The sequence below is a fragment of the Eptesicus fuscus genome, chromosome 21, assembly GCF_027574615.1.
Source record: "Eptesicus fuscus isolate TK198812 chromosome 21, DD_ASM_mEF_20220401, whole genome shotgun sequence".
NCBI classification, from domain to species: Eukaryota; Metazoa; Chordata; class Mammalia; order Chiroptera; family Vespertilionidae; genus Eptesicus; species Eptesicus fuscus.
The window spans coordinates 9,034,209-9,052,304 of record NC_072493.1 but is presented as its reverse complement, the minus strand read 5'-3'; the positions used below and the strand labels follow the sequence as shown (position 1 = coordinate 9,052,304).

At 39.7% G+C, this 18,096-nt stretch overlaps 1 protein-coding gene across 1 annotated transcript in view; it reads left to right on the top strand.

The window, feature by feature from the left end:
* Positions 1-18,096, top strand: part of PHLPP2 (PH domain and leucine rich repeat protein phosphatase 2) — a 72,730-nt gene that overhangs the window by 21,600 nt on the left and 33,034 nt on the right. Inside the window, exons 3-4 of the mRNA XM_054710326.1 lie at positions 4,078-4,211; positions 15,656-15,846. Of these exons, the coding sequence (XP_054566301.1) occupies positions 4,078-4,211; positions 15,656-15,846 (325 nt within the window). The remainder of the gene's footprint in view (positions 1-4,077; positions 4,212-15,655; positions 15,847-18,096) is intronic.

Sequence of the window (18,096 nt, the reverse complement as noted above, 5' to 3'; positions counted from 1 at the left end):
CTGTTTAACAGTACTGTATATAATTTTCCTTTGATATGTGAGAGTTTTAACAAATAGCTAATTACCAGCCTGTTAAACTTTTGGAACTTTGAAACACAAAATTGATCTGTAAGCATATTACAGCATTTCCCTCCCCCTTACTCTCTACTCTTTTAAGCAGATGAGTTTAATAAGTAAATGGAATTAGTCCCTCATTTTACTTGTTTTTGCAGTTCTTGAAATATCTCTTGTTTACTCATTTATGCTAAATTAATAAGAGCAGATGTGGAGGTCCTCTTGATTTTTTTTTCTCCCACCAGGGAAAATACTTTCTTTAGGTGGATATTATAATATAGAGAGGTTTCAAAATCAGCAGAGCCTTTTTTTAAAAATTTTATTTTTTATTGAGTTTATTGGGTGACATTGGTTAATAAATCTATAGGTTTCAGGTGTATAGTTCTATAATACATCAATCTACAGAGCCTTTTTAGGAAAGAAGATTTGATCGTTTGAACATTAGAATTAAGATGTTTCCATTTCCCTGGGTTTTTCTAGAGAGAAGTTAAAAAATAGGACTAGTGAGATTTAACCTGAAAGTATTATTTCTTGGTCCTGAATATGTGATCATTATATGGAATTTTGATATTTAAATACATTAAATTCTGTATCCAAAAATAATAGCAGGGTTATATTAGGAAGATACCCTGGAAATGGAGTAGCCGCTTGAGTTCTAAAAGACCCTCAAGATGAGCTGGCCCAATGTGATTCTTAAGGAGTCTCTTTTAAAATATTGGTGACAGATGGCTTCCTAGCTCTGTGAGCTATTTTGAGAGGCAGTCTGTTTCATTATTCTTCCTCATTTTTAACCCGTTTACCTGTGCAACAACTTCTCATTCTTCCTAGTCCCATTCTTTGGAGCAACACAGAGCAAGTCTAATTCCTTTTGATACTGGAAGATATAGATAGCTCTTTATGCCCTTGGTCTCTTTGTCTTTAAGTTAATCCTTTGTCAGTTTCATATTACATGGCTAATTGACTTTTCCAGGAGATAGTTTATTAGAAGTCCCTCTTAAAATGCATCTTCCTTAGAAGAATTCTACCATTGTATGGCGAAAATGCCTACTACTGTCATAGCCCTTGGTGAATTTTTATTTTATCTGACTAAAGATTAACTGTAACTGATGTGTTTATTCTGAAAAGATTATTTTTTGTTTTGATTAAAATCAACATTTATTAGTCTTCGTTGGCTTTTAGTTCTTTGGTCATTCTTAATGTAGTAGTTCCTAGTTTATAGAAAATAAAAGTCTGAACTGAGCAGTCAGGAGGGCCAGGTGATAATTTTGTTTTATTTTATTTTATCTTAGTTTAGTTTTTTGTGCTCATCAGTATGATTTCTACTCCTCAATTATCATGTTTAAAAAAGTATATTTTTATTGATTTCAGAGAGTAAGAGAGAAAGAGAGAGAGAGAGAGAGAGAGAGAGAGAGAGAGAGAGAGAGAGAAACATCAATGATGAGAGAGAATCATTGATTGGCTGCCTCCTGCACGCTCCCTGCTAGGGATTGAGCCTGCAACCTGGGCATATGCCCTGACAGGGAATGCAACAGTGACCTGGTTCATAGGTCAACCCTTCAACCACTGAGCCACTGTGGCTGGGCTCCTCAGTTATCATTTTGATGCATTTCTTTACCTTCAGCTTTGTAGCATTCATGTTATTTGTTACTTAAATCTTATTGGCAACAGTATTTTCTAATTCTTTAACCACAAAACAGATGTCCTCCTTATACTTTTGCCAAGGTGGCCATCTTGTGATGATGTGCGTGAGGGCGCGAGGACTACCTAGGCTTTTATTAGTATAGGTAATTTTGCAAGAGGCAGCTGTGTTACTTCTAATTAATACAATTCTTAAGTTTTCTAAACAGAATCCTTTTAAGACATAAAGACTAATGTTCTTCAAAACCTTTTGAGTATACCTGTTTTTTGTTTCTTTCAGGTGGGGAATATTCTATTTTTATTCTAAGTAAAATTTGGTTCCAGTCCTAAGATTTTTTAAAATATTATTTGTTATATGCTATTGAACACTACTACATACAAGATATTTTTCTAAGTACTGTACTTTACATATTATGTGACATCTTCTTGTAAGTAAATACATTTAATAACAACTGCATGAGTTAGGTACTGTTGTTATTCCCATTAGACTGATGAGGAATCTAAGACAGTGAGGTTAAACAACTTGTCCAAGGGCATGTAGTTAAGTGGCAGAACTGACTTTTGGAGCCTATACTCTTAGCCACTGTATTTCTAACTATTTGTTTTCTTATAAAAGAATTGTAAAACAGTTGTCTTGTTTTTATTACTGATGCAGCCCTGGCCATAAAAATATATATTGATCATTTTGGTTTTTTAAATATTTTTAAGTATTTTAAGTCTGTGTGATTTAAAATATGCTGTGTCACCAGGAGACACAAATGGTTACTTGACATTCTGATTTTATTTTAGCTTTCAGTCAGGATCATGCAATCTATTGATTTCTGGGGACTTAATTGGGCCATTTTATTCCTAATTTTTTTGGAAAAAGTGACTATGAAGCCAGTGGAAATACATAGTACCTGGAAAATAGTAGGTAATCCAAAGTCTGCAGCTCTAATTGTGTGTGCAGCTTATGTGAAATCAGATACGACCAAGTATAACCTTTTATATCTCACTAGAGGCCTGGTGCATGAAATTCGTGCATGGTGGGGGGTCCCTCAGCCCGGCCTGCACCCTCTCCAATCTGGAACATCCCTCTCACAATCCGGAACCACTGGCTCCTAACCGCTCGCCTGCCTGCCTGCTTGATTGCCCCTAACTGATTTTGCCTGCCAGCCTGATCGCCCCTAACCGCTCCTCTGCCAGCCTGATCGACCCCTAACTGCTCCTCTGCCAGCCTGATTGACACCTAACTGCCCTCCCCTGCCAGCCCGATCGCCCCCAACTGCCCTCCCCTGCCATGACCCGCCTCCTCCACGCGAGGCGGTGGAGACATTGGGACCAGCCTCCTCTGTGCCGCACAGAGCCGCGGGACCCCCAGGCCTTACTGTGTGGAGCAGCCGCCGGGCCCCGCCTCTGCTGTGCGTGCGGCCATCTTGTGGTGGCCATCTTGTGATGATGTGCGTGAGGGCGCGAGGACTACCTAGGCTTTTATTAGTATAGGTAATTTTGCCGCCTTTAAGTTTGGACCAGAGGTTCTTAATGGACCCTGTAGGGGTCCCTGAGACTCTTGGAAGAGGTCTGTGAGGTCAAAACTATTTCACCCGAAACCGGTTTGGCTCAGTGGATAGAGCGTCGGCCTGCGGACTGAAGGGTCCCAGGTTCGATTCCAGTCAGGGGCATGTACCTTGGTTGCGGGCACATCCCCAGTAGGGGTTGTGCAAGAGGCAGCTGATCGATGTTTCTCTATCATTGATGTTTCTAACTCTCTATCCCTCTCTCTTCCTCTCTGTAAAAAAAATCAATAAAATATATTTTAAAAAAATTAAAACTATTTCATAATAATATTAAGACATTGATTTTCTTTTTTACTTTCAGTCTCTCATGCATGTACAGAAGAGTTTTCTAGAGGGTAAATAGTATGTTACCACAGCAGATTGAATTTAGAAGCAGATCTGAGAATCTAGCTGTCTTCTATTTAGCAATTTACAAAAGTGTGAAATAGTGCTGTTCTTTTCTCCAAAGTTGATTTATTTTGGAAAAGATATTTTTCAAAGAATATTATTTATGTTAACATTATTGGTTTATTGTTGCTTAAAAATGAATAAACAAAAAAAATAATTAGGAAACGAATAAACAAAAGTTTGGAAATTCTTAATTTTAGTTTCTAATTCAGTAGATATCAATCCCCATGTAAACAAAAGCTCTTTGGGCTCCTCACAGACCACAGAGGGATCCTGGGACCAAAACCTTCCAGCACCACTTCCTTAGATTGGTTGTATCACATGATATTAAAGAAAATCTTGATATAGAATTGAACATCTAAAGCATAATAAAAGATTTAAAAAATGAGATGAAGCATTTTTATCAGTTACTAACTATTTTTCTTTTGAATTGTGCAAGCAGGAGACTGGAACCCACCGAACGGCCTCTTCAGATTGTTTATGATTACTTATCCAGGCTGGGCTATGACGACCCTGTGCGCATACAGGAGGAGGCCGCGAATCCCGACCTCGGCTGCATGCTTCGGTTTTACGGTGGTAAGAACTTACCAGTGGCTTTGTGAACATGCTAACTGCTTTTCAGGGGATCATTTATGCCTCTCTCTGTCTTCGGCTTTTAAAAAGAATTTCATTAAAATCTGTTTTTAAGCCAATGAACTAATATAGTTAAACGACATAAAAAAGGTGGTGGTTAACGGAAGACTTAGAAGAATTAGCCAAAAATACCTTTTCTTTTTATTTTTGCTCTTTTAAACAAAAAGTGTTTTGCTGACTTAATAGAACTATTTTTTACCTTTATCAGAATCTTGATAAAATCATGCTTTAATATAATTTGAATGAGTAAATTATGTTTGGGCAAGAGGTTTTAAAAACACATTATTTTTTAAAAGGCAATTATGTATTTACAAAAGGTAAACATATATCTATAAGTAAAGTGTAATTGGCTATGTAGCAAATTGCCTCAAAGCTTAGTGACTTAAAATGATAATAAATGTTTATTATCTCATAGTTTCTGTGGGTCAGAAATCAGGAGAGATTTAGCTGAATGGTTTTGGCATGGGTCCCATGATATTGTAGTCACTCTGTTGGTTGAAGCTATGTTAACCTGAAGGCTTAAGTTGGGCTAGAACCGTGGTCGGAAAACTGCGGCTTGCGAGCCACATGCGGCTCTTTGGCCCCTTGAGTGTGGCTTTTCCACAAAATACCACGGCCTGGGCGAGTCTATTTTGAATAAGTGGCGTTAGAAGAAGTTTAAGTTTAAAAAATTTGGCTCTCAAAAGAAATTTCAATCGCTTTACTGTTGATATTTGGCTCTGCTGACTAATGAGTTTGCCGACCACTGGGCTAGACGATTCAAATCTAATAAGGATAACTCATATGGCTGTTGGTAGAAGGTCTCAGTTCCTTACCTGGAGAAGGTCTCTGGCTTTGCAAGAGATCTCAATTCCTCGCTCTTTGGACCTGTCTATATAGGTCTGCCTAAGTGTCTTTATGACATGGTAGCTAGCTTCCGCTAGTGATGAGACACACACACAGGCCTCCGTGATTTTTATGATCTGCCTCATGAGCTGTCATTATTTTACCACTTTCTGTTTACTGGAAGTGAGTACAAATATAGCCCACACTGTAGAGAAGGGAATCAAGCCTCACCGTTTGAGGAGAGGAGTATCAATTTTGGACATATCTTACAACCATCACAAAAAGTTATGCTGCCCTGTCACCTTGCTTCTTCAAGAAGCTTTTGAATCCAGAGACAACTTACTGTTAACAGAAGTTATTTTGAAGTATTTTCTTTGAAGCAAATAGCTTAGTAATCAGCTTTAAATATTTCACGTGTAGTCTTTGGTGAATTCGTTTTGTTAGAATATAGTGTTAACAAGGCAAGGGTCAGGAAGGCCTAAGTTCAAACTAGTTAATGTTGCTGTGGTTCCCATATATAAAAGGTACCTGGTACTCCAAGCAGCCATTATATAAATGCTAGTTATCAGTCTCGCTGAAGAGGGAATGCTGGGGGAAAGTAAGTGGAATGACTGGCTCAATGCAAATTCATGATATAAAAAGTTGAAGATAGCATATTTTACCAAAGATGAGTGGGTAGCATGATCAGTCATGGAGATTAAGAGAACACATGTATTAACTCCTTTCTTGTGTATGAGGAAATGCAGTCTAGAAGGGAAGGTGTGAGGTAGCATAACTCCCAGCGTGAGTTTTTCTTTCTGTACCATATTCTGTGCACACAATGTTTAAGACAGTTTCTTTCCAAAGAACATAAACACAAACAAAAGAAGCCAGATACAAAAGAATCACATGTTTCCATTCATTTAAAGTTCAAAAACAGGCATAACTTAGCCATATGGCTTAGAGATATGTGGCAGTTCTATCTGTCCATCGAAATCTGTTCTTTCCTTCTTCCATAATAAGGGAGTTGTGGTTGGGCACATGACTGCCCAGTTACACCTCATTTCCCAGCCTTTATTGCAGTTGGGTATGCACATGTGGTTCAGTTTTCTTCACTGGTATGGGAGGAATTGTTGTGTGCCACTTCTATATCTGGTTTGTAAAGCTACCCATATATTCTTCTCAGTGCTCTTGTCCTCCTCTGTAGGCTAGGATGCAATCATCACAGCAATATTGAAGCCACCATCGGCCTGAGATTCTTAACAATATTGTCTCCTGACAACACACAATTCTCCCCCAATAGAGAATTAAATTTTTGTTGTGTTTAAGCCATTATATTCTTTTTGTTACATTAGTTTAACATGCTATAACTATAATATAAGACATTTACATAAATGGTAAAAATTTAAAGAAAGCAAGGAAATTATTATTATAAAAGTCAGGAGAGTGGCTGACCTCTAGAGTGGAAGGAGGAGGATGTGATTCCTACAAGTAGAATTTTTGAGTTAAAATATATATGTATTTTTAAATTTTAATAGAATATTCCTAAATTGCACAGGTGGGCAGTACCAGTGTACACTTTCATCAATAGAAGGACAGTATTCATTTTTCTACACCTTTCTTTGCCATTATCAGGTATTATTGTTAAAGTTAATCTTTGCCTCAAATTGCAAAAACATTCTATCTCATGTTAATATTTTAAATTGTAGAACTGATATATTAAAAAACATTTTACCACTCCTACATAATTATTTTTTACTAGTAGCCCATTTGCCGCCCGCCCGGGCTTTCCCTCTGGCAGCCACTTTGCTTTCCACTTTTCCTCCCTCTTCCTTCTAAGTTGTCTTCAGTCTTCACTCCTCCCTCCCTCAGTGTATGCAAATTAACCGCCATCTTTGTTGGGTAATTTGCATACTCGCCCTGATTGGCTGGTGGGCATGGCTTTGGCTGGTGGGCGTGGCTTGGGCGTAGCGAAGGTGCGGTCAATTTGCATATTACTATTTTATTAGGTAGGGTTGTACCCCTATATTTTTTCTTTAAAAATTTTTAGTTTTAAATACACAAGTAAAGTATTGATGTAGTCTTATTATCTTTAGTGTTTTAATTTCTTATAATCACCTCCCAAGCCCATTCACTACTTAATAGATAATCACTACTACCAATTTGGTATATACCTGTTCAGAATTTTCTAAACTTTATTCCTATAAGTATGTATTCTTAGAAATGTATTTTATTTACATAAATGTTATTATTTGGTACTAGAGGCCCAGTGCACGAAATTCGTGCACTCTGGGGGGGTGGTCCCTCAGCCTGGCCTGTGCCCTCTCACAGTCCGGGAGCCCTTGGGGGATGTCTGACTGATAGTTTAGGCCAGTGATGGGCAACCTTTTGAGCTTGGTGTGTCAAACTTTGCCAAAAAACTGAGTATAACTCGGGTAGTGTGTCACTTTGAGGAAAAAACTAACTCCAAGACTCTAGTCGCAAATGTTTCATCCTCAGGAGCAGCAAATGTTTCATCCTCGGCATGCGGCACGCGTGTCATCAAAAATGGCTACGCGTGTCAGTGCTGACATGCGTGTCATAGGTTCGCCATCACTGGCTTAGGCCCACGCCCTGCGGGCCTAAGCCATCAGTCAGACATCCTTAGCGCTGCCACGGAGGTGGGAGAGGCTCCTGCCACCGCCGCTGTGCTCACCAGCTGTGAGTCCTGTTCAGGGCTTCTGGCTGGGTGGCACTCCCCCTGTGGGAGTGCACTGACCACCAGGAGGCAGCTCCTGCATTGAGCGTCTGCCCCCTGGTGGTCAGCGCACGACATAGTGACCCGTCGTTCGGTCGATTTGCATTTTAGCCTTTTATTATATAGGATTGGTCTTCGTGATTTTTTCAGGCAACAATATGTTTTAGAGATTTTTCCTTAGCTGTCTTCTATATTCATTTCTTTAAGTTTCATAGTATTGAATGTTGTATGTATTATAGGTTATGTAACCATTTTCCTAGTGATGGACATTTACATTATTTCTACTTTTTTACTATTACATCGTAGTAAAATTGCTTTTTTTTTAGCACAATTGCCTTTTTGTGCACCTATGTTTCTTCAAAGTACATGAAATTATTGGGCCATAAGATAGTTGCAGTTAAAACATTAATTGTTAGTACAGCAAAACAAACCTGTATGCCATCAGTATGTCAAATTACACCTTTGCCCACAATATCTCTTTTTAATATTATTAGCATTTAAGTTTTTTACTACTCTAATTAAAAATGGTCTCAGTGTTTTTTTAATTTTTATTTTCCCTGATTACTGGTCCCGGATTGTGAGAGGAATGTCCCAGATTGGAGAGGGTGCAGGCTGGGCTGAGGGACACCCCCCATGCACGAATTTCGTGCACCAGGCCTCTAGTGAGATATAAAAGGTTATACTTGGTCATATCTGATTTCACATAAGCTGCACACACAATTAGAGCTGCAGACTTTGGATTACCTATTGTTTCATATTTGGTTGACTATTGTTTCATATTTTCATTGGACCTTTGAATTTCTTCTCCTTTTACCCATTGATACTTCTGTGCAAATTTCTGTTGTCTTTTTTATGTTGATGTAAAGGACTTCTGTATATATTCTGAATATGCATCCTTTGGATACCATGTCTGAGGCAAACTTTTTTCCCAGCCTATAACTTGTCTTTTAATTTTGTTTATTGTGTGGAAATTTTAATTAGTATTTTTCTTTATGCATTTATATTCTTTCCCTATTCTACAATAGGTCATAAACATATTCTATATTTTTTTTCAGTACTTTTATAGTTTTAAATATGAGGTAGGGATTTAACTTTCCTTTTTTCTCTATGAATAGATTGCCAGTGTCATAACATTTATACAATAGCTCACCCTTTTCCTACTGATTTGAAATTTCACCTTATTATTATTAAACTAGAGGCACGGTGCATGGATGCGCACACCAGTGGGGTTCCTTGGCCTGGCCTGCTCCCTCTTGCAATCTGGGACCCCCCGGGGGATGTTGGACTGCCGGTTTCAGCCAATTTCTGCAGGCCAGCCCAACGGAACCCACTGGTGCATGAATCCATGCACCAGGATGGTTTTGGCCCAATCCCTGCAGGCCAGGCTGAGGGACCCCACTGGTGCACAAATCTGTGCACTGGGCCTCTAGTATGCATATAAGATCTTTGGTCAATCTCTTCCCGCCCTCCCTCCACCCCCCCCTTCCCTCTGAGATTCATCAGTCTGTTCCATGTTTCCATGCCTGTGCGTTGAGCATCTGCCCCCTGGTGGTCAGTGTGTATCATAGCTACCAGTCGAATGGTTGAACGGTCAATTGGTCTCTTAGGCTTTTATATATATACTAGAAGCCCAGTGCACGAAATTCGTGCACGGCGGGGGGTTGTCCCTCAGCTCAGCCTGTACCCTCTCCAATCTGGGACTCCTGGAGGGATGTCCGACTGCCCGTTTAGGCCCGATCCCACTAGGATCGGGCCTAAACGGGCAGTCGGACATCCCTCTCACAATCCAGGACTGCTGGCTCCCAACTGCTTGCCTGCCTGCCTTCCTGATTGCCCCTAACTGCTTCTGCCTGCCAGCCTGATCACCCCCTAACCACTCCGCTGCCAGCCTGGTTGATGCTTAACTGCTCCCCTGCCAGCCTGTTTGCCCCCAACTTCCCTCCTCTGCCAGCCTGGACACCCCTAACTGCCCTCTCCTGCAGGGTTGATTACCTCCAACTGCCCTCCCTTGCAAGCCTGGTCCCTCCCAACTGCCCTCTCCTGCTGGCCATCTTGTAGTGGCCATCTTGTGTCCACATGGGGGCAGCTATATTGTGTGTTGCAGTGATGATCAATCTGCATATTACTCTTTTATTAGATAGGATAGAGGCCTGGTGCACGGATGGGGGCCAGCTGGTTTGCCCTAAAGGGTGCCCTGGATCAGGGTGGGGTTCCCTTGGGGCATGGGGCAGCCTAAACGAGGGGCCTGTGGTGGTTTGCAGGGCGGCCATGCCCCCTGGCAACCCAAGGGGAGGCCCTGGTATCTGGAATTTATTTTCCTTCTACAATTGAAACTTTGTAACCTGGAGCGGAGCCAAGCCTGCTGCTCCCTCCGGGGCGGCAGCCATTTCTGTGGCAGTTAATTCACCTTCTACAATTGAAACTTTGTAGCCTTAAGCGGGTGAGCCCGGCCAGGGTGTGCGGAAAGCTTTGCTTCCCCTGTTGCCGCCGGCAACCCTGGCCTGCTCTCTCAAGCTCCATTCTGCCACCATTTGTTTGAATTTGTTTACCTTCTATAATTGAAACTTTGCTTGAGGCTTAGGCCTGCAACAGCTATGGAAAGCTTGGCTTGCTCTGTTACCTGGGAAACCTTGCTCTCTGTGGCTGTAGCCATCTTGGATGGGGTTAATTTGCATACTCGCCCTGATTGGCTGCTGGGCGTGGCTTATGTAGTGGAGTGATGGTTAATTTTCATATTACCATTTTATTAGAGAGGATAGATAGGTTTCCATACAGGCAGGGTCTATATTTGGGCTCTATTCTTTTAACGTTGATCTATTTGTCTTGTGTTAATATCAAAACTTTTTAATTAATATACCCTTATGATATATTTTAATAGCTGATAGGCAAGTTCCCTATCATCGTTCTCTGAAAAGTGAGGAACATCTCTAGAATCAGAGAAGTGTTTATGAAGAAGTAGAATTTAGGTTGGTTCTTTAAAAAATTGACAGAATTTCAGTAAGCAGAAAGGAAAAGGAGGACAATGGGTGAGAGACTAGACATTTCAAGGTATGTTCTGTGAATCACAGATAATTGGAGTCCAGATTATTTTGGGCTTTAAGTGTAGTATCAGAATGTTGCCTTCATTTGGCAGAGGTAGCAGGAAGTGAGGGGATCCAAGTGAGCCAGAGAAAGATGAATCAGGCAGCAGTGTGATAATAATTTAGATGTGGCCTAATAGGGGTCTGAACTGGGTAATGGGAAGAAATCGTTCACATGAGAGACTTTTTGAAGGAATATTCAGTAAGAATTGATGGTTGATTGAAAAAGGGAGTTGAGGAAGAGAACATAAGAGATGAAGCTACCTCCTGAGGTTCTAAGCCTGGGTAACTTCAGGAGAATGATAGAACTTGAGTTGGGAGAAGGAGCTGGTTTGCAGGAATGGTGATAACTTGGTTTTAGTCATGTTTACTTTTAAGTGTAGTAAGTATCCAGTTAGAGATGTCTGCCAGATAGTTGGAATTGTGGAACTAAAGCTGAGGAAATACAGATCTGGGAATCAGGTACATGGGGATGTTAAAGTTGTGGAAGTTAAGATATCTTGAAAAAATACTTATTAGGAAATAAGGTGGCTTAAGACAGAACTTTCATTATAATAACCAGTATTTGTTTTATACCCTTACTCTACATACCTCCTTTCATATAATCCTTATACCCCTAAAAGGAGATGTTATTATTCCAGAGAGGTTGTAACTTGCCCCGGCCAAATAGCATAGTTATTAGGGAGTAAATCTGTCTGGTTCCAGATTTCATTCTTTTAACTTCTAAGATACTCCACCGTTTGGTTGTTGGAGAAAGAGTTTAGAGAAGTATGAGAAATCCATAAAATGTGAGAACTGGGAAGGACTAGGGATCATCTAATCCAACTCCTTTGTCTTACACTTAGGAAACTAAGACCTAAAGATATATGAAGACTGGTTTGGGATTATGAAACTAGATGGTGGATCTGTTAGCCATCACTGCTTCTCATAGTTTTTTGCTGAAATACTTCAAAGAGCAGAATTTTTTTTTTTTTTTTTTGTATGGGGAGCCTATTGTAAATTTGAAATTTGTTTTGAGGTTTCCTGTTTTATTCTTTAAATATTTCATTTTTACCCCCAAACATACCAGCCAATATTTAATTGTTTTCTTTATCTTTTTATTTTGAGCTAGCTTTAGATTTTCAGAGCAGCTGGAAAGATAATACAGAGAGCTCCTGCACACCCTACCTTCATGCAGCCCATTGAATTGTTCAGGTATAAATAGTGCTTCAGTTTTTCTCTAGCTTCTTTCAAAATTTTTTCTTTGTTTTTAATTTTCCACAGTTTGATTATTAAGCGTCTGAGCTTGAATTCCTTTGGGTTTATCCTGTTTGGGGTTCATTGAACTTGTTTTTTAAAAACGTTTTATTAATCCCCACCTGAGGATATTTTTTCATTGATTTTTTTAGAGAGAGTGGAAAGAAAAGGGAGAGACAGAGAGAAACATCGATGTGAGAGAGACACATCAATTGGTTGTCTCCTGCATTTACCCTGACCAGGGCTGAGGAACCTGCAACTGAGGGATGTGTCATTGACTGGAATCTAACCCAGGATCCTTCAGTCTGCGGGCCTATACACTGAGCCAAGCTGGCTAGGGCTCACTGAACTTGAATCTGTAAGTTATGTCTTTCGCTTGCGAAGTTCTCACCGATTATTTATTTTTTATTAATTTTAAAGAGCGAGGAAGGGAAAGGAAGAGAGAGAGAAACATTAATGATGAGAGAGAATCATCGATTGGCTGCCTCCTGCGTGCTTCCTACTGGGGATCTAGCCCAAAAGCATGTGCTCTGACTGGGAATCAAACCAGCAACCTTTTGGTGCCTGGGGCTCTGTTCAACCAATTGAGCCTTACCAGCCAGGGCTCATCTATTATTTCTTCAAATCATTTTTTTTCTTCAGATAATTTTTAAGCATTGTACTTTCTTCTCTCCCTCTGGTTCTATCCCTTAGTTCACTTTTCAGAGTTTTTGGCATGCTCTTTAGGATCACACTGACTCTTAGGTACCTCAAGGGTGAGCCCACTTCATCGACAACTATATAGGATCTGTTTTCCAGAGCTCCTTTCTGTTCACCATGTCCTGGCGCTTTAGTCCGCCCTGTTGGGTACTTCCCACAGTTGCATCCACACTCCAGGGCTCAGCAGCAGGAGACAGACAGTGCAACAGGTTTCACCCCCCTGAGAGTTTTGTAGGTGCCCGTGTCCCCCACCGTTGCAGCCATTCAGGGGGATGAGACTTGAGAAAATGAACAAAAGGGGGCATAACAAGAACAAAAATGAGGAATTTCCCCCACTTGCTCTGAGTGTTAGACCTCTTGAGGGCTTCTCCTAGAGCAGTGATGGCGAACCTATGACACACGTGTCAGCACTGACACGCGTAGCCATTTCTGATGACACGCGGCCGCTGAGGTGGCCGCATGCCGAGGATGAAACATTTGCGAAATAATGTTTTTTCCTCAAAGTGACACACTACCCGAGTTATGCTCAGTTTTTTGGCGAAGTTTGACACACCAAGCTCAAAAGGTTGCCCATCACTGTCCTAGAGCTCTCTCTCCACACCAATGCCTACTTCTGGGTTTTGGGCTTTTCTTGAGTCCTGGCTGGAGGATGTCAGAGGAAGAAAAAGGGGTTGGCTCACCACTGATTAGGTGGTATTTTAAATTCTGTTCTTCCCTAACCTACCCACTACTATTTAATGTTTGGGGTTTTCATCTACCTGCTGCATGTATTTTCTGTCCAGGATTTATAGGTGCATTCAGTGCAAGAGACCCAGTGGAATGTGCTTTCTCCATGTTATCAGAATCAGGAAGTACATTTTCAGATAGTGCAATTTAACACTTTTAAAAATTAGTTTCTAGAAGCTTTATTGTTTTGCCTTTCAATTTATGTTCATTGTCTGGATGACTTCATTTTTTATTCTTTGTTTATTTTGAGTATCATTATGATCTGGGCTTGTGTATATTTATTTAAACTCATTACAGCCGTTCTCTCTGAGGCTCAGCTTGTCCCATCTCGGCCAGCGGGAGCTCTCTTCAGTTGGCTTCTACGTCCTTCCACCATGATCCAGTAGCCTTTGATAGCATTCTGGATTTTCCATTAATTCCTTACACAACAGAATGTCCTAAGCTATTCTTTTCATTGTCTGACTCAGAGTAGGAATAGAACATTTTTTAAGGACCTATGGTTCATTTTAATGAAAAATGATATTTAGATGTTATGCTATGGGCAGTGGAGATACTCATTGCTACAGGGTTGCCCTTAGTTCTCTTTTTGGAAATGTTTTTTAAATTATAAAAGTAATCCGTTTTCTCTAGAACATTTGAAAGTATAGATATATAAGGATATTAAAATTATCCCTTATTTTCCAATTAGAATTTTGGCTTTTGAAACTAGAAAACTAGTTTTTAAAATGAGAACTATCAGATATTCCAAATTCTTATTTGAACCTCCTCATTTTGTGTTCTTTTATTTTTATCATTTTCAGAAGATCAGAGACTTGAGGCACTCTGGATGTTTACATACCCTCCAAAATTAATAATAAAACAGCTTGTTTATTGGAGGGATCACTTTGTAAATTATATAAATGACTACCCACTATGCTGTACACCTGATGCTAATATGAAATAATGTTGAATGTCAACTGTAACTGAAAAATAAAAAAGTATTGAAGATCTTATTTCTCCCCATCGTGTAATGGTTAGCACTCTGGACTCTGAAGATCTTATTTCTAAAATATTCAAATTGACTGAATTTAATTAATTCAAACATATTGAATTCAATGAGAAAAAAAAATAACACCCCACCAGAATTGAATGTTCCCTTCTGAGAGTGGTGGTAGATAAATTTAGAAGTTTCCTCTGTAATAAAATATATAGAGAAATAAAACCAAGGAAAAAAAAGAGACAAAGAATTATACATCAGTTGCAACATGTTTCATGTAAACTTTAAAAGAGATTGATAAGCAATTTAGAAGCATGATAAACTATAATGAAGTCCCATTTTTATATTTAGTAGAACTGGGTAATAAATGATGCTGTTAATGAGGTTGGGGAATATAAAAGCAATGTTAGGTTTGGGGAAAATAATGAGGTAAAAGTCAAGCAAACAACTTTATTGTATTGAGATGCTAGAGGCCCGGTGCACAAAATTCGTGTGTTTGGGGGGGGGGGTAAGCCCTTGGGTGGGCTTACCTGCCATGGAGGTGGGAGAGGCTCCTGCCACCACTGCTGCGCTCGCCAGCCATGAGCCCGGCTTCTTGCTGAGTGGCACTCCCCCTTTGGGAAGGCACTGACCACCAGGGGGCAGCTCCTGCGTTCAGCGTCTGCCCCCGGTGGTCAGTGCGCATCATAGTGACCAGTCGTTTTGCTGTTTGGTCAATTTGCATATTAGCCTTTTATTATATAGGATAGCTCACATATCATAAAATTCACCCTTTAAAAGTATACAGTTCAGTGCTTTTTAATTTTTTTCTTTAATCCTCACCCACAGATATGTTTTTATTGATTTCTAGAGAGTGAGGGAGAGAGAAACATCAATGAGAAAGAAAATAATGATCAGTTGCCTCCCTTATGTACGCTCTCTAAACAAAAATTCATAGTACTCCCATTATATAACTTCAATGATGGATAACGTTTTAGTACTAAGATCTTATTTTGTAATACTTATATTGCTTGGTTGCTTACATCTCTAAACAAGGTTGCTGAATGTTGACACATAATACTTTCTTTTTCCCTTTTAGTGTTCTTATTCTACTTAAAATGTGGCTTCTGAAGTACTGTTTTCTTTTCAGAGAAACCATGCCAGATGGATCAACTGGATCGAATCCTTCTCTCTGGCATCTATAATGTACGCAAGGGGAAGACCCAGCTGCATAAGTGGGCTGAACGCCTAGTTGTTCTCTGTGGCACCTGCCTCATCGTTTCCTCAGTGAAGGATTGTCAAACTGGAAAGATGCACATTTTGCCTCTGGTCGGGGGAAAGGTAAGACTCACAAAGATGAATTATTCTTCATTTGATCATCTTAGTTTTAAAAAATCATATATGCTTTTTATAGCTTTTTCACATCTTTTAAAAGAAACAATATGAGCATTATTAATGCTTACATCACAAAATTTGTCTTTAAGAGTTCTTAGGTTTAAATGAAAAAAACCAAAAAACTGAGGCTAATTTAAGCATCAAGCAGATTTATTTACATTATAGACTTTCTGGGAGGTCCAAAGGGTATCTAGGCCCCAAGTTCTGTTGTGGAGTCCTTTGGAAGATACTCATGTCTCCACTGGTAGGCACTGGTAACACCAAGAGCAGGCAGAAGGTTCTAACACTAGAAGCTGCTTTTGGAAACTAGAAGTAGCTGCCATTATCCATCACCAATATAGATTCTTTCCAGTTTCTCTTCTCTCCCCTATTAGACTAAAGTTCAGACTGTGGAGTGGTCATAAGTCTCCATCCAGCAGTCATGGAGACATGTCATTTTTGCATCTGTACTAGAGAATTGCCCATCAAAGGCAATCTGAATTTAAGAGAGCCTCCAGACAAAACGGCTGTAAATTCATGCTTTGAAACATCCAATCTGCATGTCTACACAGCAGTGGAGATAAAATATGCATAATAAAAAGATAAATATATAAAAAAGATATAGCTGGGCTTAAGAATATAGAATAAAAATTTGAGGGGTGAGTAGGTCTGAGTCTGAGGACCCACTGGGCTCTGGGTCTGAAAGGTTGTGGCCCCCAGGAGTTCAGCTGTTGTAAGTATTTGGGTCTCAAAGTGCTCTGCTCATGATGAGGGACCTGGCACTCTTATTGCTTGAAGCCAGGAGGTGAGTAGTACTCTGTTCCTGAAAGAAAGCTGGAAAAAACACACCAAGAACCAAAAAAACCCAAACAAAAACCAACCAAAACTCTGTTAACCAGTCACTGGAACCAAGGCTGATTTCTATCTATGGTCCCAAAGAAGTGAGAGGGCCCAGTTATATGGCTTGTGATCAGGAAATGATCAAGCTCCAACTGGCTTAATGAATGAATGTGTATAATTCCCGTATCAACCATGGGGCAGGAACCCAACACTACCAATATGAGACCTGGTTCTGGCCTTGCGGGGGCTGAAGGAATGAATGAAGAAAGTAAATAAAATTTCTCTAAAGGGAGAAAATGAGTGAGGGCAAGGTTGGGGATTGGTGGGGAAGAAACGTGAGACAGAGCAAGAAAGAAAAAAGAAACTTCCATTCAAGTAATTCTTGCCCACTCTCTCTCTTCCCTCATAATAGAACAGAATTTTGTTTAGGATAGCAGTATGACCAAGATTAAAAAAAAACTATACCTCCCCAACATCCCTTGCACGTAGTGGTGGTTAGTAGATATTAACAAAAGTTTCCAGGTGGGACTTTTGGGAAAACCCTTCAAAATGAGATGGACATGAATGGCTTGACCCTTTACCCTGCTTTGTCTTCCCAGCACAGTCCCCCAGTGTTGGAGGTGGAGCAGTCATATGGTGATTGAGAATGGCAAGCATATGCGGAGTGTGATCATTTGGAAAGTAGAAAGCATTTGGGTCTCTGGTAGCATTGTGGAGCTGCTGTACCAGTTATGGACTAACTCTGTATCTAAGCCACTGTTTTACAACTTAATATAATTAATTGATGTGCTGAAGAATTTCACAGATAAAAATATAAAAGAGCCCTTAAAGGAGGTGCTGGTATACATTAATAGGAGTTCCAGAGAAGAGAGTAGAGGCGAATGGAAAAGCAATAATGGTTGAAATTTTTCTGGAAGTAAAGACAAACTTGAGTGTTCAGATAAAAAATATATAGTGTACCAAGTAGGATAAATAAAAATAAATCTACATTTAGACACATTGCAGAACATGAAGGACAAAGAGCAAATAATAAAAGCTTCCAGAGAGAAAAAGATTACCTACAAAGAATTGACAGGCCAACAAATTGTGTAGAAGACTACACATTTGCTGAAAGAAAATAAATGTCAACCTGCGTTTTATAGCCAGCTGAGTTATTTTATGGGAGTTGAGGCAAAATAGGACATTTTCAGACAAAGACTAATAAGCTGACATTCTCACTGAAAGAACTACTGAAGGATGTACTTCTAAAAAACAACCCCCTCCTGAAGAAAAAAATGTAAAAGAGAAAAAATAGAACAACAAAGGAAAGTAAATTTAAAGGGAAGATATTTTATATAAAAAACAATAAATGCAGAAATTGATAAAATATGGTGATAA